This window comes from Ammospiza nelsoni, chromosome 2 (assembly GCF_027579445.1).
Source record: "Ammospiza nelsoni isolate bAmmNel1 chromosome 2, bAmmNel1.pri, whole genome shotgun sequence".
Taxonomy (NCBI): Eukaryota; Metazoa; Chordata; class Aves; order Passeriformes; family Passerellidae; genus Ammospiza; species Ammospiza nelsoni.
In genome coordinates, this window is record NC_080634.1 from 58,021,152 (window position 1) to 58,033,665 (window position 12,514).

General features: G+C 38.2%; 1 protein-coding gene across 3 annotated transcripts in view; it reads left to right on the top strand.

Moving 5' to 3' along the window:
- The window catches only part of ZC3H13 (zinc finger CCCH-type containing 13), a 45,084-nt gene that overhangs the window by 20,282 nt on the left and 12,288 nt on the right, over positions 1-12,514 (top strand). For all 3 annotated transcript variants that reach the window (XM_059493436.1, XM_059493435.1, XM_059493437.1), the window contains exons 7-12: positions 496-656; positions 1,977-2,174; positions 3,602-3,775; positions 6,561-6,871; positions 7,875-8,339; positions 9,327-9,509. In XM_059493436.1, coding sequence (XP_059349419.1) covers positions 496-656; positions 1,977-2,174; positions 3,602-3,775; positions 6,561-6,871; positions 7,875-8,339; positions 9,327-9,509 — 1,492 coding nt within the window. The remainder of the gene's footprint in view (positions 1-495; positions 657-1,976; positions 2,175-3,601; positions 3,776-6,560; positions 6,872-7,874; positions 8,340-9,326; positions 9,510-12,514) is intronic.

The window sequence follows — 12,514 nt, forward strand, 5'->3', positions numbered from 1 at the left end:
TGAGTAAGATTTAATGCATTTTAGTGATACAAAACTAGTAAGATCTGTAACAGAGAAGATAGAAAAAGGAAAACACAAGGCATTTCCTAATATCGTTTTCCTGCTTGCCTTGTAGTAACAGAATAGAGTGGCAGAGACAAAGCTGTAGCTGTTAGAAAATCTAAAATTTTGAGGAAGACTAAAAAAAATCCTCTAAGGATGTCTTTCTTTTTCAGACAAATGTGAGTGTTAGTTGTGAGTATACTGATTTTAAACCTTAAGTTACAGTTTTTGTGATGTATTACAGAGTGCATCACCTTCTCTTCCTCCACACTTTGTATGTTGTCTTCCTTTTATGCTGTTCTCCACAAACAATGTGGTGAGGTTGAAGGAGAGATGTACATGGTTCTCATATTCTCTCACTTGCTGAATTTACATGTTTGACACACATATTGGCATGCAGTTACATTTTTGAGCATCGATATATTACTGGTTAATTATATTCTTTCCCTCAAGATTTCTCCAGAGGTGGTTAGATCTAAATTATCACCATCACCATCACCACGAAAGTCCAGCAAATCTCCAAAACGAAGATCCAGTCCCAAATCATCATCTTCAGCTAGTAAGAAAGACAAGAAAGCATCTACTGTCTCTTCACCACTTTTGGAGCAGCAGAGGTCAGTATATAGATGCATCTTGCAAGAGAATGAGAAGAGAACCACACTTACATTTATTACTGGAGTTTTCATAAATAATGTTTTGCATTTTCCTTCCTTTCAGTGCCCCTGATTATATAAATTCAGGAGAAGATCTCTAAATTGTGCATTGTGAATCATCTTATGCAGATAATTGTCATATGGATGTAGTTTTCAGTTGATTATTTTCATGGTTTACAAGTAGATCTTTTCTCTGAATCTCCAGAATCTTTGTGAGACAATGAGAAAATACAAACCATTGAAAAGAGGAAAACACTTCTGTTTGAAATACTGCAGCCTGTGAAGCAGCTTCTCTAAATGTTTAAATTTGACCAACTGCCCATTCTGTTGGTATTGCATGTTACTGTTCAAGATAAAATATGTGACTTTTAAGCAGGGAATTTCTGAGAATTCAGGAGAGAATAAGAAGTGATGGATGTGGGGGGGGGGCAGGGAAGAATTAAGGATAAAATATGTAAAAATCAGAGGATTTTAACTGGCTGCAGTGCCACCAAAGTCAATCACCAAAGCTGCTTCTAAAGTTCTTGCTGGCCATAAGATATTTTGAATTGTTGTTTGCAGCTTTTAGATAGTAAAGAAATTACTGCAGCTGTACAACCAGACACATCTGTGTTTGGGAAAATCCCCTGTTTAACCTATTTGTTAAAATCCCCTTTAACACAGGGACAGAATGACATTGTTTCTGCTGCAGGAATGGTATAGCATGTGCTGGTATACTACTGACCTATGCAGTGATACCTAGTTGATAGGATTTATCTTAGTGGTAAATTATGCAGAAAATACATAATGTTTCATATTGTGAGATGCATACTCAAGAATGTTTAGATGCTTCATCCTGTCTGGTAGTTAACATTAAATTGAAAACATGAGTAGTTCAAGTAATTTTGTGTGTGTCATTAGGATATTGCATTGCAGAAATGGGAGTATAAACAAAGTACTGTATGGTTTTTGTGTTCTGATGTACACAGTTCATGTAAGGGCATTTTATCTTTGAAAACCGGTTCTCTCTGAATAGGAGCAATTCCTATTTTTGTTCACTTCCTTTGGAAGAAAAAGGCTATAAATCTAGGAGCTCAACATAAATTTTTACCATCTCTACTCACCTTTCTGTCAAGTTCTGCTATTGAATCGTGCTTGCTAAGGGAGTTGGTAAATCCCATCCTAAAAGCTTCAAGGCCTGTTATGTTATAACTTTCCTGTCAATGTCTGAGAAATTATTGTTTGAAATAGTTGTCAACTCTTCATTTTTATACCCCCCCCACCCTGTTAATTTCTCTCTAGGAGTTCTAAAAGTACTCAGAGTAAAAAGAAAGGTCCTCGTACCCCTAGCCCTCCTCCTCCAGTACAAGAGGAAACTCCCCTGGGGAAAAAACACAAGGAAAAACATAAAGCAAAAGAACGTTCAGAAGAAAAGGCAAGGGACGTGAAAGAGAGAGGGCGTGACTTTGAAAGGCACAAGGAGAAAAAAGAGAAGCAGAGGTAAGTTATGTTGCATCATTAGCTTTTAACTCTAACCTTGCTTTTAAAATTAAATTCTATAGAACACTGAATAATAAGGGTGGTATTACCTACTTTGCCAACAACCTTTTCAATCCTCAGTGAAGTATTTTCAGTATGTTATGTAGGTGGGTTGATAGACTATAACTAACAGATTGGTAGGTTTTAATTGCATTACTTAGTACGTTTGTGAAATGCCTCTTTGAAGGATTCATTATTTCTCAAGAGGTTGGATTTTCACCAGTGGAGCAGGTTGTTTGCCAAAATCTTTATTGAAGTCATTCACTGGTCTGATTGCATGCTGTTCTGAAATCTTAGAGGACTGATATCTTCACAAGTTGGCAGTGTGCATTTAAACTCTCCCTAATCTTCAGTAGATTCAAGTATTTTTGAGGTTGTCCAAGACTAGTGACATTTTAGAATTGCTTCACTTTTGCATTTATACATATTTATATATTAAAAAATGGTGGAGTACTATGACTATTCTGTTATTTCCTGGAGCATACTTGTCCACTTAAGCTGAACAATACATGATCTGCATTTTTATGTCCTGAATTTTCCTGATGAAAGTAGGGTACGTGTTGTGACGTTGTACTTTGTAACTGGCATAGCAGACTAAGGATTGGAAGAGCAGTGAATCATGCATTTTTAATTGATTACATAAATTCCACCATACTTACTTGAAAGTATTTTATTTCTCTCATGACTGCACACTCTCCATTACTGGAAGGAAGTCACAAGCAATAGAAAAGAACATTCTAGGTAGTGCTGAAAGCACCATGACAGTACTTGTATTATCATTGTACTATAACCAGATATTGCTGTGGTGACTACAGCCTTGTAGTATTCTGTTGGATTTTTGTCATTTTTTTCTCTGTTTTTCACTTTTGGATTTTTGTCATTTTTTTCTCCTACATAATAAAAATGAAGTTGAAATGTCAAATTTCTTTGAGGTATGGTCAGTGAAATAGTTGAAGGTTTTAATGGATTGCTTTCATTCACTTGCTGCTGGGATTAGCCTTTAAAAATATGTTTGAGCTTGGAGCTGCGTAAATAAAGTTCTGATATTACAGAAATTTTTTAATAAGGTAGCAAAATATTTCTCCATTGGTAAGAATTCTGATTTACCACCACATGAAATGTTAGGTAAAATTACAATAAGGTTTTTTTTTGTTTTACCATGTTCTAGTTTTTACAGTCCAGTGTAGCAAGAAATTTAGTGCATATCTTGCATTCTTGAGATTTGCTAGCTTAAGGTAATTTCATATGTGAAATCATAACAAATGACTGTATAACATATGGTAATTGATATGGTAATCACATGTTCTGTCTTGGAGGTGTCTGTAGTTTCTTAGAATTGTGCTAATGCCTCTTAGCCTGTTAAACAAGCTTCTGTTTGTGTTTCCCAGGGATCCGTCTGAAAGCTCCCGTCGACAGAAGCGTTCTCCCAGTCCTGCAGATCACTCTGGCAGTAATTCTTCCCCTTCCAGGGAGTACTCACCACCTGCAGCAAGGCGAAAGCAAACCTCCCGCGCTCCAGCCAAGGCAGCCACTCACAAACATAACTTCTCACCCTCGCGCAGGTGGGAGGTCAATTCTGTGGATTTTATTTCCTTTAATGCTTCTGGTTTGGAAACTTCCTCTCTTGGTTTGTCTACTTGTTTGTGAGTCTGTTGTGAATGTTTGTGCCTCAAACACTTAAGCTCTGAGACTTTTTTTTTCTTTGCAATGTTACTACACGGGGGGGTATCTGTCATGCGTATGTTTTGCCTTCAGGTAGAACTTCAGAAGTCTGATATGAGATACAGTCAGTCTGTGAGCCTTTGGGAACTTTCTTCCTCCCTAACCTTCCCCTTTTTAAGAAGTGGAACGTGGAAAAATATTTTACCTTTGAGATTGGAAATGGGCAGAGTTTTTCTCTTCTAGAACAGGTAAAATGATACACAGGTCCTGGTTCTGCACCTCTTTCTTGAGAAGCAGGCACAACTGGCTAAAGAATGCTGTACAAAGCTTCTTGCAGGAAGTTTTAGGGAAGATATCATATCTGTTAGTTCTTGAGACTTTGAAAAATGTTTTACCATCCATTAAAAATGGAGTAGGCTCCTTATTTTGGCCTGAAAGTGTATAAGCTCAGGTTTAGGATGACATTGCTAAATACTACTGTAGTCCCATGTACGTATAATGGAAAGCAAGGCATTCTTATTTTCTGCACCTCTGTTGAAGGGTGGGGGAAGCTCCAGACGTCATACATATTTCTGCATGCTGATTTATCAAAAGCAAAATAAAACCCATCCATTCAGCAATCCAAAGAGTTGTAAGCAAACTGTTTGGCTCTTGTGGTGACTCCGTTCAGCTGCAACAACATTGGATTGTTTTGTGGTAGATGTGACTGCTGGACATTTTTGCTATATTGGATTCTTCATAGGGAAGAGAGTTCTTCCTGGAGCAGTAGTAGGGAGTCTGCAAAACATCTCTTTTGTAGCCTTTTCCCTGTTTTTTAACTTACTCCAGTGTCCTGGTTTCAGCTGGGGTAGAGTTAACTTTCTTCCTAGTAGCTACTGCAATGCTGTGTTTTGGATTTAGCATGAGAACAAGACTGATAACACACTGATGTTTTAGTAATGATTACCACAGTCTCCCACAGCCTGCCATTGAGCAGGTGCACAAAATGCTGGGAGGGAGCATGGCCAGGACAGCTGACCTGAACTGGCTAAAAAGATATTCCATACCATGGAACATCATGTTCAGTGTATACACTAAGGGAGGACGCCAGGAGCATCCAATTGCTCTTCAGGGACAGGCTGGGCATCAGTTGAGGTGAGCAGATATGTTGTACATCACCGTTTGTCTTGGTTTTCTTCTTTTTCTCTCTCTTTTTGTTATCTCCCTTTTGATTGCTATTATTGTTACCATCGTGGTTGTCTTTTACTTTATTTCAGTTTTTAAACTGTTCTTATCTCAACCCACAGGCCTTACTTTTTCCCCATTCTTCTCCCCACCCTGCTGGGGGTGGGTAAGGGAGTGAGCAAGCAGCTGTGTGGTACTTAGCTGCTGTCTGGGGTTAAAGCATGACATCCAGTATTTTGCTCATCACTGCCTGCTTGTATCAAATGTTGTGCAAGGGAATGTTAAGCAGGGAAGATAAATGGGCCTTCTGCTAGAAGCAGGGAAGGCTATTTCAAATATTTTGTCTCCATACCATTGAAAGCATTCCATGCAAGCCAATCTTGGTAACTCTGAGTCTCAAAATAATGATTCAACAGGGAAAAATAAATGTAATCTTAATTTAAAGACAGTAAGTCATGAAAGTATTTTGGATTCTGTCAGTCATATCTATCTTTGACAGAATTTTACATTGACTACTTTGGAAGTTTTACTACTAATTCCAGGTTATCTGTTTCATTTGCATATGAATTGTCATCTTAGAGGCATGCAGGCTACTTGTTTCCTCAGGAACATTGAGATTTGTGAAGATATGTTGTCCAGTGTGGCTTTATAACTCCCACTCTTCTCTTTGTCAGCTCTGGAGTTTTGTGAAGTAGAAGGGAGTTGGAGTTAAAGACAGTATATATTTAATGAGAAAAGATATTTGCAAGTTACTTTGGTGCTGATAAGGGGAAAAATACACCACTACTGAGCCTAAAGACTTGAAGTGTGTTTTTGCCCACGTTAGTCATATTATGAGGAAATTTTTTATAGTTGTGTAAATTATCTTTTGTTGGTGACAGAATTTCAAAGATCAGAAATATTTTGTGTACGTTTTCTTATTCTATCAGATGTGAGTTTTCCATGTTTGTGTAGTCATGTTGGCTAACATTTTAAGTAGGTATGTGTATGGTTTTTCTGGACCTAAGAACTGTTTAAAGATCAGTCCTTACAATAAAATGTATTTAGAAGTGTATAGGGAGAAGACACTTTTTTTTGTAAAAAAAATTCAATGCTGTTGTAAACAAAAAATCTTAATTACATCTCATAAAAATGATCTGTGTAGTTTTATTATGAACTCCAAAAAACTATTTTATATTGAAGAAAAATTGGTTTTTGCTTGGGAATGGGAAAGAAGATACTGATGTTTTTTTCCTGACTCCTCCTTCCTTCCCCTACATTCTGGTAGCTATGTAATACAATTTGGATTGGAGAAATTTTTCCTGGGCATTAAATAAACAACTCATTTAAAGATAAGCCTATTTTGAAAACATATACTTGCCATCCTGGAGGGAAGCCAAGTTTGATGTTTTATAGAAACAGCATGTATTTTCAGTGGTCAGAGGGTAGAGAATACAAAAATTATTGTATTTGCTTTTTTGTATGGTATGTCAAGAACCTTTTAAGTCAAATTATTATGCCTGTTTTAACTCTTCCTTGCAGGTCTGCTTCTCCATCAGGTCAGCACCATTCTCCCATATCCTCCAGACATCACTCCTCGTCCTCACAGTCAGGCTCCTCTGTTCAAAGACATTCTCCTTCCCCACACCGCAAAAGGACTCCTTCTCCATCCTATCAAAGGACAGCCTCCCCGCCTGCAAGGCGGTCATCTTCCCCCTACCCCCCACACTCTTCCTCTCCGCCTCAGAGGAAGCGCAGTCCTTCGAGACACCGCTCTCCTGCCAGAGACAAGGGAAGGCACGATCGCGATCGGACTTCACAGTCTCATGACAGGCGCCACGAGAGGCGGGACGGTATGAATGAAAATAGCACTTCAGGGTGGTTTTTGTTTGTTTGCAAATTGCATTTTGAAACTTGATTTTCAAATTGTGGCATTGTGTGCACCCATCCCAGTGGCTGGGAGTTGAAGAAAATACTGGCTGTGTTTACTCTGGCTGTGCTGGTGATGCTGTTTGCAGGTACTGTGTAATAATGTACCCCTGGCAGAACTGCTTATGTAGGCTCAGCTGATTGTAAAGGTGCTTGAAGGTATCTGTGTAGGTGTTCTGTGTGTAATGCAATGGCGGTGTCAGTACGAAAGTGATTTTCACAGCAGGCTACACCGAAGTAACTATTATTCTTTTCTGGGAGGTGCCCAAATCCAGTCCCCACTGATTGCTTTCTGTTGTCTCTGTAATTGACATTAAGTGAGGTGTCTGCAAAGAAACAGTCATTCCCTCTGTTTGGGTAATATGAGATGAGCAAACATGCTGTTTGCCTCGAGAGACAGATTACAAAGAGTATGTATGTCAGCTGTGTTTTAGACTGGCTGTAAACTTACCTTTCTATGGCAGTAATACTATAAATACGTTGTAGAAAAAGCCCAAAACAAAACAGACCCCCAAACCCAAACCAACAGATTTCAACAGGGCACTGGGGCCTTAGAAGTGGTCTAAATATAGCACAAATGGTTTGGGAGTGTGTCTGTGTGTGTGTAGAAAATAAGAGGAATCCATGATAGGAGGAATAATGACCCTACCTTAAAATTTTTGAAGTGCTCTTGCTCTTTAGTATGTTTGACATTTTTTTTATTATTCTTACTGTGTTTTGAATGGGTAAATATTTGTAGAGATTAATATTCAGAATAAGATCATTAAAATTTACTGAATGTATGATGGTTAACCCAGCACGATCTTGTCCTATTGATGTATTAATTTTGATTTGGTAAGTGTATTTTGAGTATGTTGTTTTAGTGTTCTTTGTGTGCTAAATACTTGCTTGCTCAGATTAAGCAACATTCTTTTGAACGTTTTACAGAAACAAGAGGGAAAAGAGAAAAAGAAAGAGAAACAAGAGATGATCGTGACTATGACCAAGAGCAGAGTACCTCCAGGGACCACAGGGATGACAGAGAGTCTCGTGATGGAAGAGACCGGAGGGACGCGAGAGACACCAGAGATCGGCGGGAGCCGCGGGAATCCAGAGATACTCGAGACTCCAGAGACACGCGGGATTATAGCAGGGACACCAAGGACAGCCGTGACCAGAGGGACTCGCGCTCCACGCGAGACTCCCATGACTACAGGGACAGAGAGAGTCGAGATGCCCATAAAAAGGATGACCAGTATCAGGATGACTTGCGTAGCTATGGGAGATCCCATGGCAGAGAGGAGAGCTCTCGTGCTGAAACAAGGAATGACTCCAGAAGTGACTCCAGAAATGAGAGTAGAAGTGATAGAATTGGCAGAAGTCGAGGCCGAGGTCCAGAATTATCTGACAAAGGTATTGCGTAATTTAAAAAATTCATGTGTCCCTATCATTGAAGACATTGAGGATTTGCATTCATACTGCTTTGTTTGATATTTGATATGCAAGTACTGCCAAATAGTTCATGCTTTTAAAGCTGTGTTCAATTCTGTTGTCATTAAATTAAAACTGTTGTTGAAATTTATAGCACTTCTGTCTTCTCCATTCAATAAAGTGGCATAACATTGGTATTCTGCCATCCCATTTTAAAACAAAGCCCAACCCTTACATCACTCTGTTTAATGTTTCTGAACCCTAGGTTTTCCCATTGGCTACAAATACAAGATGCTGATCTGTAGTGGAAAATTCATAGGTGGTAGTGCATCTCAGAGCACTGGGCAGTAGGTTTCTTATGCTCTTTCAAAAACAACTGCATGGTGTGTGGTGCCTGGAAACCATTTCTCACACACACCCACCTCTCCCTGCTTCACCACCCTGCCCCATCTGCTTTCCAAAAAGTGTGACTTTATTCTTTAAAATGGTTTCTGAAGTCTGATGCATTAATAATAATAATTATAAAAAACAACAACTTTTAATAATCTATAATTTATTTTGCTTTTTCAGGCTTGTTGTAACATTTTCGTTGGGGAAATTATGTGCAGTTTTTACAGGAGAATGATCACTGCTTTCTCTGCCTATTTTTGCTGCACTATTAGCTTACAGCCTATTCAGAATAATTGTGAACTGGCTTTTGGACTGATACTTCTAGTCAGGAGACCTCATACTATGACCAGGGCATGAGGATTCAGAAAGTCTTGATTTTGCAGTTTGCAAATAATAACTTTAAACAGTTAAAACATATGAAATTTGAGTTGTTGGCTAAGTAGAGTTTGATGTTAAAATCTTCAGCCCATGAGCAGCTAATTCAAATTTATTAGATGTTAGTACATCAGTTGGTATAAAATATCAGTGGATTTCCTCACATGTGGGAGCTCATGTTTTGTGTTGCTCCATGTCCATTAGGAAGTCGGGGGACCAGAGGATCCCAGGCTGATGGTCACAGCAGTAGTGGGAACTACCACGACAGCTGGGAATCGAGGAGTAGCTATGCTGATCGGGATCGCTATGACAGTCGCGATCAAGCAAGGGACTCGTCCTTTGAGAGACGACACAGTGAACGGGATAGGCGTGACAACAGAGAAAGAGGTATTTTAATGCCTGGTTTTACTCATACATCTCTAGTCAAATGTACATGTATCAATGTGTGTGTTTCCCTCCTTTTTCTATCTTGTTTTGCCCCCATACCAATTCAAAAATAGCTCATCTGACACCACACACTGACACTACTCCTATCCTTTACATAAGATAACTTCTGTTGAAAGATCATTCATTGGCAGTGTATGCATGAATGCTGTCACCTTTTCTCCAGCCCTATGGCTAGGTTTTGGCATCTTCTGTGTTTATTCATCCAAGTATTATTAAAAAAACTAAACTTCAAGGGACCTCATTGTACAACTCCATTGCCTCCTCCTCCACTTCGTGGTTCACAAGCATGTTAAGCTTAGAGTCATGATTGCGTTTTGTTACTGATTCTGTTTGCCTGTATAGAAACATTATGTTTTTGTTCTGTAAATTGCTTGAGTGTGTTTTGGAGAAAGCCTAAACTAGACTGACAATTATGGACTACTTGCTACTAAAGTAAGTGACAGTTTAAATTTATGCTTAATTCAAATATTTATTGTCTGGGAAGTTGAATAGTGATGAGTGCTTTGCTATTGTCAATGATCATTAACTAAGCATTGATACAGATACCAATGATCAGGAAAACAGCGTGCAAGACTTATTTTGACATAGTATGTAAGATGTCAGACTTCTGTACCAGAAAGTGCACGGTGTTGGCTTGAAGGAGCTTAGGACCAGCTTACAGTCTGGAATATATTTGTATTGCTCACCAATTAAGAGAACAGAAGGAGTTAGGGAAATGAAAATAGCGTGAAAATTGAAAGAGGAGCTGTGAAGACTAAACATGAAATTACAGTGGGTTATTTTCTGCCTTGAATTTTGATTTACAGGTGACAGATACATTCTAGCTGCTGTGTAATTTCAGTTTTTCAAAGACCTATTTTGTATGCCACTTCGAAAGATACTTTTTAGCCTATTGAAACTGATCTGTTGTGGCTTGTTCCTGTGAAAGGCTCTGCTTCGGATTCTCTCTCATCTTCAAGGCAGGATTTCAACAGACCTAAACTCCAGGCTTCCTTTTTCATGTCAGCTGAAAAATCCTGAAGACTGAACATGTCCTGGGGGTTGGCTTTTGCAGTCTGGCTTTCATCTTTTTCACCTCCCCAGCCCAAATAAATCATACAGATATATATAGTATAATTCTGTACTCTTCATGTCTTAGCAGGTATTTAATTTATTAAGAAAAACAGCAAACATCCACCCCAAAAAAACCCTAAACAAAACCCCAAACCAACAGAAAAAAAAAGTTAGAAATAAAAGCATGCAATGACAACAAAATAAATTTCTAGGAGGGAAGTTGCTTTGAATGGGTTGTGTTTCCCTTTGAGGGGAAAAATAGAGAGCATAAATTCAAAATTTGTTGTCTTCTTCCTTAAAAACTTAGATCACTTTTTGTAGTAGTAAGTCCTCAGATTTACAATTCAAGACAGTTTCCCTAATTAGACTGCAGTTTTAGTGTCTGTCATTCTGAGAAAAATTGAGATATATTTTGATTCTGTGATATCCAAGGAGTATGATTTTTAAATGCAAGCTTGCAAATTTGAGCTGTCTTTATTCAACTAAGGCAAATATGCGAGTGTTTCAAACAACCACTGGAGCAGTACTTCAAAAAATGAAGTCACATAAGAAGTGCTGACTAGCTGCATTTAATTGTGTAATACACTTGCAGTGTTTGATTCAGATAAGACTTTCATGTGGATGTTTTGTCACCAAAACTGACATAACAAATAGGAGTTGCAGAACTTCTTTATAAAAATCTAATACTTGGTATGCAGAGTAAATCATATTACAGTGCTGTAGGCCCCATTAAAAAATGTGAAACCTGTTTACAGAACCGATTGCGTGGATTGATGGTTTCGCTTTTTAAAAAGGCAGAAATGTCACTCAGCTTTGCTTTTAATTTTATGTGGTAACAGGGGAGCACTAAATCATTGTTAATTCACTCAAGGATGAAAATTGATTAAACTGATGGAAATGCACGTTTTATTGATTTAGTTCTGTCCAAACTCTGCCCGCTCACGCCTAGTGGACATTGTCTCAATTTACAGCAAAGTGCCCTCAGCCTCAGAGTAATGGACCGAGAAATACCAATCTCTGTTCATGCCATTTTTTCCCTCTTTTGTGTAGTGTTCTTCTATATATGTTGTAGGAAAATAGTTGTATTGATTTGTTGTGGCTCAAATACTACTAATGTGAGCATAGAAATTGCTATGAAGTAGTCAAAACTTATAGAAATGCTCAAAAATATCCAAAATACAATGAAGAACACATAGATAAGGCTGTGGCGAATGAATACAATTGGACAAATCAGATTTCACTATCCTTCTGGATCAGTCATTTTCTACATGTTTAGTTTTCCCTCTGACTCTAATCCACTGTCTGAACAACAGGAAACTCAGATTCTAAACTGTAAGACTCTGCAATGAACACAATTTAAAACTTCTGGCAGCTCTGCTTCCCCTATCTCATCCTTGCCTCTCCCTATCTTGTAGATTTGGTTGTGTGTTTCTGTGCAGGGATCTTGTCTGTGATGAGACAAGCCAATATTTCTAATTTTGCAGAAACTTTTACTCTGTGTTGTAAACAGCTTGAATCCTTGTAAAGTACTTGATTCCTAATAGATTTAGGAAGTAAAATCTTTGTACAGAAGTCTTAACATTTCTTATGCATGCATTCCCTCTCAGCTTTTTAAGATTTTATACCAGATTTGGAATCACTGAGTAATGCTACAGTAATAGCTACATTGTGATGCATACATTTGTCTTTTGAAGCTATTCAGAAAAATCCGGTAAAAAAGTAAAGATTTTTTGGCAACTTTCGGTTTAGTAGGCAAAGCCCTCTTCCTCAATGTTGAAAAATTCTTTCAAAATTAGTTCTGCTTTTTGTCTTCCTTCCTCCCCAAAGGGAATATTCAAGTTTCTGCAGGGAGTTGCTTTTCATTTAATGCAAACCAAGATCTAGATTGTCAA